Raw genomic sequence first — 8,072 nt, forward strand, 5'->3', positions numbered from 1 at the left:
TCACTTCTGCACTGATGTGCTGTTTTGAAGCCGTAGGAGAGTTCAGAGACTCTTGACAGGCAAAGGAAGGTGCTGCCTGCTAACTCGGAGCATTTTAAAATGCTGGGAGAAATGGCTGAGAGATAAAGCTAATTTTACTGCGGAATGTAGGTGAGAAGAAAATGCCACGCTCAATCGAAACATCTATAATTGTGTCTGTTGGTGACAGAGCTCTGGAAAGAGACTTTCTTCACTGAATGCTCAAGGAGTCAAGGACGTAGACCTGGAACAAGACGACTTTTTCAATCCATCCTATGTAACAGCTGGACATAATAGAAAAAAAAATGTTGTATTACTTATTTGTCATGTTTTAGGGTGTTGAACCAACCTGCAGTGACTCGGTTGGTTATCTGGCACGCTGATGATCTGGTCTGGATGCGACAGGGTGAGAACAAAGTCTTGCAGGCGGCTTGGGCAGTGCTGGGCCGGTGTTCAGCATGCACTGCCTTCCTCCTGCTCACGCTGAGGCGTGTGGCAAGATAACGATACCAGTCTCTCTGGCTCTTGGGTTGTGATGAATCACCTTGTGTCAGCCCTGACCGCGCTGCTGTACGCTGAAGCAGATGCTTCAAGTGTGTTTTTACCCCCGGTGTTGGCGTGGTAGATAGTGGATGTCTTCCTAAAGAGAAAAATGTGGGTCTTTTAAGTAGCCAGGTAACAGATCGGGTGGTTTCTTGTTTGTTTGGTGGGTTTCCTCCAGTAGCTTTTTCTTCAGACTTGCTTAGAACCTGGTCTGGCTGGAGGGGCGGGAGGTGAGGGAGCTCCCTGAGCTGCAAAACCCATTGGGAAGCAATTGTTTTATTTAAGATTTGAATCTGGTACCTGTGATTAGGGTGAAACACGATCTACTGGAGACACGTTTCCTCTTCCTACTTCTGGTTCTTGGTTGCGCTTCGTCGCCAACTGCGTGAGTGTTGTTCTGCTGTCTGTGCGAATGTGTATCACCCCGCCGTCCCTGTCAGTCCTGCCAAGTGCTTCTGTTCGAGGGTTAGAACACAGGATTATGCTGGGGGCCTCTGGGAGGGGGAGGATGTTGCTGCTCCCTTGAAGCAAGGGAGAGATGGAGGAGGACGGGGACCATGTAGATCTCCAAACAGCTGGATTGGTGGGGTCTGTTCAGTACCCCACGATGCACCTGCAGAGTTGTTGCTCGCTGCCCCAAAGCATTTGTGGGACTCCAGAGTGTGGCAACGAGTGATCTTCTTGGTTAATTTTCTATTTCTGGCTGTACTGTGGTGTGGTGGGGAAAATGAGATGGAGAATTCTCTTTCTTAGAGGGCTTCTCAGCGTAGCTCTGCCAGCGTTGCCCCAAGGATGAGCCAGAACCCCTTGTGTGTTCAAACCGGCAGTTGAAATATTTAGTGAGCCAGGGAGAACACTTGGACCCCACAAACAAGCAGTTCTGTGGGGCGCTGTAGGGAGGCGGTGACAAACTGGCAAAGTCTTTCCTGTAGAGAAACAAGAACTGGATTTTTTTGTGATGAAAATGCTGCTGCCTGGGTTTCGCGCCGTTCCACTTTGGCTCGTTGCAATGCAGAGCTCAGTCTTCTTCTGACAGAAATCTTTCCCTTCCCTTTTCACAAGTTCTCTAAATACCCCCTCTCCCTTTCGCAGCGGTAGTCGCTCTTCCAAAACCTTCAAACCAAAGAAGAACATTCCCGAGGGGTCTCACCAGTACGAGCTGCTAAAACATGCCGAAGCCACGCTGGGAAGCGGCAATCTCCGCATGGCCGTTATGCTTCCAGAGGGTGAAGACTTAAACGAGTGGGTGGCGGTGAACAGTAAGTCAGCTCATTTTTTTTCTTTCTACCTGCTGAGCGTAGCACCTACATTCAGTTCAGTGTGTCTGCTGGGTCTCTGATGTCATTATTTTAACTTCCTCTCAAGCTGTTGGTCCTAGCTCTCTCCATTCACACTAGGTCAGGCCTAACAATGCTGCCCAATTTAGGGGTTTCTGATCGCTTGACCAGGTTTCCTCCTCCTTCCTTTCCCTGCTGCACGGATTTTCCGCCTGCCTCCTGAAAGACTGGATTAACCTGAGCCCCATCGCGCTCCGTGGCCCACGCAGAGCTTTGGCTGCCTGTGCCCTGCCTGGGTCTTTCCTCATCCCCTGTGTCTTTGGTGTGGCGTGCTCCTGGGATGGCCCGGGATGGGTTGTGCACTGCGGCGCAGCGTGGATTATGCTCAAGATAAACGTTTTCTAATTGCTGACGGGGTTCTGTCCGTTTCTTCCCGCTCTTGGACGCGTTTGGGAAGTGAGACTGTCACTCTGACTTCAACCTTCCGGTTCAGTCCTGTACTACAGGACTTGCCCCTGTGCCTGGGCAGCGCTGGAACTGCTGACACCAGCCCTCCTAAAGCTTTATTGACACTATTGCACAACTGTCTAGAAGAAAAGCCAGCCCGTTTTTATGAGCAAGCGTTATGAAAGGGGCTTCCTATAGTGCTGGCCTCCTTCCCTTTTGGTGCTTCCTCCGCTCCTCCTTCCCTGCGTGGCAGCAGTGTTTCTCCCTTCCCAAATGGCTTGAGTGCTAAATCAGCTGGGAGGCAAAAGACTAGAAAAGCGCTCGGAAGAAATCCTCCAAGCCCTGGAAACTCGACAACAGCGAGTAAGAAGAGGAAGTGAAAAGGTGCAGGGATGCCGTAGGGCTTTGCACATGCTGGAGAGGAGGTTCTCGCATTTTTGTTTGTCACACACTGCTGGCTTGGGTGGGCGGGTGGTGAGTCCTGTGGCCTTCGGGGACTGGTGAGTGTGGGATCCGCAGTAACCGGGCATCTTGGCGAAGGCTGCGTGGGAGTTTGGAACACGCCGGCCTTGCAGCAAACACTGGGCTGTGGTTTCTGCTGGGAGCAGGGAATGGAAACTTAATTAGCAGTTCTTGTGTTCAATGAAGAAACGAGGGCTGTATGTAACCACGTCTTGGTGCCTTCAGTGTTAACCGCCTCCTCCCCCTGCCCAGACGAGCTTTAGGAGCCCTCCTGGTCCCTGTCGCTTTTTTGCTGTTTTCTGCTTTGCTCTGCAGGGAAAAAATCCCCAAGGACCAGATGTTGTTGCTGGAGCTGAGCTGCGCTAGGGGCAGCCGGACCAGTAGTTAATTGCTTCCCTTTTGCGATAGCGCTTCTGTTTCTGGGGTCATCCAGAAGCAGGATTTACAGCAGCTCTGGCAGGATCAGGGAGACTCCTCGGTTCAAATGACGGTTTTGCTGCACTGCAGCGAACGATTCAGTAGTTATTGCCTGAAGCTCTTGTAGAAGGCTGGTGGCTGCATCCTGCATCTCCTTTATAATAAATCTCAAAAAGCAGTAACAATGACGGTTTTCCGTTACCAAATAACTCCTCCAGGACCCTCTTTGGCAGCGTGCGCTTCACAGTTAAGGCTGTGGGAAGCTTGCGCTGCCCTTACTGGTTTTTAACTGGTTTGTAACTGAGTGTTAACGGACGGTTTAAATGCTTTACAGCTGTCGACTTCTTCAACCAGATCAATATGCTTTATGGGACCATTACGGACTTCTGCACAGAGGAGAGCTGCCCCGTGATGTCTGCTGGCCCCAAGTAAGAGGATTTTTTACTCCTTGTTGAGAGTACGCAGGTTTTGAGGCGTTGTTTTATTCGCAGACTCGAGCTCGTTTGAGTGCCAAAGATCAGGCCTGGGAAGGGGAAGATACCCACATTTGGAAGCGAGTGGTGAGGGAGGGCTCTGCTTCCTTCTAGATCACCGGACGGTTTTAAATAGACAACCTAGAAACGCAAGGCTCTCCTCTGCTTCATTCTCCTCTAGAAGGACATGGCAAAGCGGGGAGGGGTGAAAATACCAAAGGCATCCAAGTTTACCCTTCTGCAAAAGGACTTGGGGATAAACGCGGGCAGTAACGTGGCCCATTGTCTGCTTGGTGCTTTGGCATGCAGAACAGGCTCGTAGTTATTAAATAAGAGCATGAAGCTATTTCTTTGCTGTATTGTTTGTCTGCTGAGAAGTGGTTATTTGGGGGTGGAGGTTAGTGATTAAAGGCTTAGCTGTCTGCTTGCCAGACTAAACCATTTGTTTCTCTCCAAAGAGACCGATACCCATTGACAGCAACATGTTGTCGTACTCCAATAGTTGGGAAGCGAGTTAGAAAAATAGTTAGAAAAGAGATATTTCTGGTTTCCTTTTGTGTTGTGTGGGTGAAGAGGGAGGGAGGCTCCTTATAGATACGTGTTATCAGGACAGGATTTTCAGCGTGTGATTTGGCTTGTTGTCTTGCTCTGTCTTCAGAGCGAACCAGGCTCCTCAGCCAAGTGTTGGTATTTGTCCTACACTAGGACCACTGAAATCTCAGCGTTACAGTTATGCTGGGGGCTGAGGGATAGTGATCTTTCAGAAATCCAGACGTCTGGTGTCCCTTCAGCGTGTACAGAATTTGGGCACGTTTTGAGATACATCTTAAAACACTCTCGGATCTGTTGCTGTTACAAAAATGGGATCTTTTTATCCTGCTGCGAGCAGGGAGGACTTCAGGGTGCGCCAAAGATGTCAACATGAGTAGCTCTGTGAACGGAACGGGATAACAAGAGGACTTGTTGTACTGTTCCTCACCTTATCTACAGACGCAAAATGAAGCCCCAAGACAGTAGCTGGCCCGCAGCTATCAAGTGGGTCAGTGGTGTAAGTGGAAACCGAGTTTTTTCTGCATCTTGGTGCGCTGTGGAGTAGCATTAGACCTTCAGACAAGGACCTTTCCCAAGAACTACTGAGCCTAGAAGCTTCCTTTTCGCTGCAAGGCTTCCAGTCTTGTGATGGTCTGTGTCTCCAGTGCAGTTGTAATTTGGGATCTCTGGCAACAACAAAGGCTTTAGAAAAGCCTGAGCCTCTCTTGACCTTTGGGAGTGTGGAAAGCTACTCCTGGAGCACCTCTTGACGTACAGGGGCAGGAGCAGGGGGAGCGGAGCAGGGAGAGCCGCCTTCCAGGCCTTGCTGTGAATGATTCACCTGTGTCAAGAGCTGTCTTGTTGTTGTCGTCCCTCCCCAGATACGAGTACCACTGGGCAGACGGGACAAACATCAAGAAACCCATTAAGTGCTCGGCGCCAAAGTACATTGATTACCTGATGACTTGGGTCCAGGATCAGCTGGATGATGAAACGCTATTTCCTTCTAAAATAGGTAACGTAAACAAGTCAAGCGGAACAGCGCCTCTGGATTACAGTTGGACAGGAATGTGCAGGTCTTGTAGCGTTAAAAGCGCTCCTGAAAGCAGGGAAACGTTACACGGTTACATGGTAGATCTAAAGGCAGTTTTGTCTCTCGAGGTACAGACTGGCAGCTTTGTGCTGCTGGAACAATATTTGGTCCTCGCAGGGAACCTCTTGCCTCCAAAGAAGGTGAATTGCATCGTTGATCTGAAGTTAAGGATTTTTTTCCTTCTGGAGTGAAGGTGAAGGGTGTGCGTTTTTAAGAGGTTTCTTTCAGAAAGGCAGGAGGAGAGTAATGCCCAAGCGCCAGTTTGGAGCCGATAACAAGATGAAAACCCTCCTTCTCGAGGCACGCAGGACTGTTTGTTCCACAGCTCCTCGCTGGCGGTTTTCCAGGATGCCGCTACTTGCAGGCTGCTGATCCCTGGTGGAGAAAGGAAGGGAGATCTCTTAACTGCTTTGCTTTTTGTGACTGGCTTCTGAAGCGTTGGATGTACTTTTCAATAAGCCTCTTGGGAGGAAGAGGGTGGGGTCCAAGCTGGGGGAGAAGTCCACTACTAATTGGAACGATATTAAATAGAGTTAATATTAAACTGGTCTTCAAAAGACTACAGCAGCACTCGGTCTTCCTTGAACCGCAGCGGATACCTTGCTGAAGATATTTTTTTCAGTATTTTTGGGAGGTAGCTATTCGGAAAGAGACTTGGAGACCCCAGCGAGTAACCAACTCAACGCCAGCTTGCTGCGCGACGCAGCAGCCAGGTGGAGCCGTGATGTTGGGTTCTGCTGGCTGTCAAACCAGACCGCACGGGCCTCGCCAACTCACCCCTCTGTTCCCTTCTTTCCAGGCGTACCGTTCCCAAAGAACTTCATGTCCGTGGCAAAGACAATTCTAAAGCGGCTCTTCAGGGTTTACGCTCACATTTACCACCAGCACTTTGACCCCGTGATCCAGCTGCAGGAAGAGGCACACCTCAACACTTCCTTCAAGCACTTTATCTTCTTCGTTCAGGTGAGGGCGGTCAGAGTCTGGAAAAACTTCACAGGTCGAGGGGTTGCCCCCTCAGTTTCTGACCGCGACCTCCAGGACCCCGTGGTAGCGTCTCGCTCTTTTTTTATGTCTGTGTACTGCTAGGAGCATGCAGGGAGTAGGAAAGCTTCCAGCCAGCTGTGTTTGCTACAGGACTGAGTGCCGGAAAGCGTTTCCTACCAGATAATTCCGTAGAACTGTCGTTCCCCCTCACCCTTGTCAAAAATGAGAGCATCTTCTCGTGTTTCCTTCCCTCGGGAAAGCTGTAGGCAGTCGAAGGCTGCCCTTCAGCTAAGGGCAACTCGACGTAAAACTCTGCCTTCTCCTCCCCGTTACAGGAATTCAACCTCATCGATCGAAGAGAACTCGCGCCGCTTCAAGAACTGATCGAAAAACTCACCTCTAAGGACAGATAAAAGGCCGAGGATGTCGCCCAGTCCCTTGTTTCTTTAGGCGAGCGTGTGGTATTTGTTCTTTTGTCTATTTGTTTTTGTTTTTACAAACAAAACACAAACCTGTGCTGTCACTAGTGACAGCCGCGACCTTTCCGTGCTCTTCTTAGGGAAAACCTTTGATCTGTTAGTGACACGTGGCAAATAGCTTTTATTTTTTTCGACTGTTGTAACTCCTGGTGGGATCTGAGCAGGTGCTGAGCGTTTCCCGTGGACCCGTGCTTGGCTGGGGGACTGACTCTGCTGGTGGCTGGGTTCTGGTGCTGGCCCAGTGGTGGGAGCCCATTCTCGTGAAGCCCCTGCAAGACTTGCTTACATCCTCTAAGTGCCTTGGCAGACTCACTTCTGAGGTGCAAAGCACACACGATGCCGAACGTTGCTGGAACAGAGAATACGAACTAACACCCAGGACACTTACTGATAGTTATTTTAGAGAAATATATATATGCTTACACTAAAAAAAGCCATAACTTACCGAAATCGATGATCTCCAGCTTTTAATACCGATATTTCTCTTATTTTTCTAGAGACAAATGTAGACTTTTTCACAAGTAGGGGTTTCTTACAAAGCCAAGTGATGGAGAAGCTCTAGGTGCTAAAGCCAAATGATGAAGGCGGTGTCAAAACGGCAAAGACCCAAGTGGGTCTGCGGCCGCGGCCACCGCTTCTGGCTTGTCGGAGAAGCCACTTCTGTTCTGTTCCCTCGCCTTTGCCAAACGAGCAGTTAGTTTGCACAGATCGTTAGGGGAAATATTGCAGCCCATTTCTTGGGTTTTGGGTTTTTTTTTAAATAGCCAGATGGTGGAATTCAGAGGCATCTGGCAGAGTTTGGCCAACCACAGGTAGAATGTAATCCAAAAAAAAAAATAGACGTGGATAGGGTGTTTTTGGTACCCCCTCTAGAGGGTAGTTTATAGCATGTAATAAAAGCTCGGAGATCACGATTTGCCTGACAGCTGTATGAACACATTGTATAACGACACAACACTTGAATAACTCCATTTTTAAAGCTGGCTTGGGGACCTGCTGTCCCGGTGCTGTCGATACTCGCAGCTTTTCCTTGGTTGGGTTTTTTTTTGGTGGGGGAGAGGCTTCAAAAAGCCGCGGGACCAGGCGTTGATGCGCATTCCCGCATCGGAACGCCCCACACAAGTTGTGGTACCAGCGGAATCGGGATGGAGCGAATGTGTTTCTGACATAGTGCATTTGTCGGCAGGGGGAAGGGAGCGGACACCCCCTCGCCCCCCAAATAAACCCCAGAGACCCCAACCCTGAACAAACCCCGCGTTGCAGACGGGCTCGGTTACGCGTCACCGGCACTTTGGGACAACAGCTTCCTGCTCGGTTCTGCTGGGAGCGGAGGGTGCTGGTGGGGTTA

At 49.9% G+C, this 8,072-nt stretch overlaps 1 protein-coding gene across 1 annotated transcript; it reads left to right on the forward strand.

The window, feature by feature from the left end:
- Positions 1-1,653: 1,653 nt before the first annotated feature.
- On the forward strand, positions 1,654-6,799 carry LOC104495714 (MOB kinase activator 1B; the record flags this gene model as incomplete). Its single annotated transcript, XM_010138714.1, has 5 exons — positions 1,654-1,820; positions 3,499-3,592; positions 5,050-5,183; positions 6,061-6,224; positions 6,581-6,799. Coding segments are annotated over 5 exons (637 nt in total), but the record flags the coding sequence as incomplete, so codon positions are not given.
- Positions 6,800-8,072: the final 1,273 nt, after the last annotated feature.

This window comes from Buceros rhinoceros, unplaced genomic scaffold (assembly GCF_000710305.1).
Source record: "Buceros rhinoceros silvestris isolate BGI_N320 unplaced genomic scaffold, ASM71030v1 scaffold43676, whole genome shotgun sequence".
NCBI classification, from domain to species: Eukaryota; Metazoa; Chordata; class Aves; order Bucerotiformes; family Bucerotidae; genus Buceros; species Buceros rhinoceros.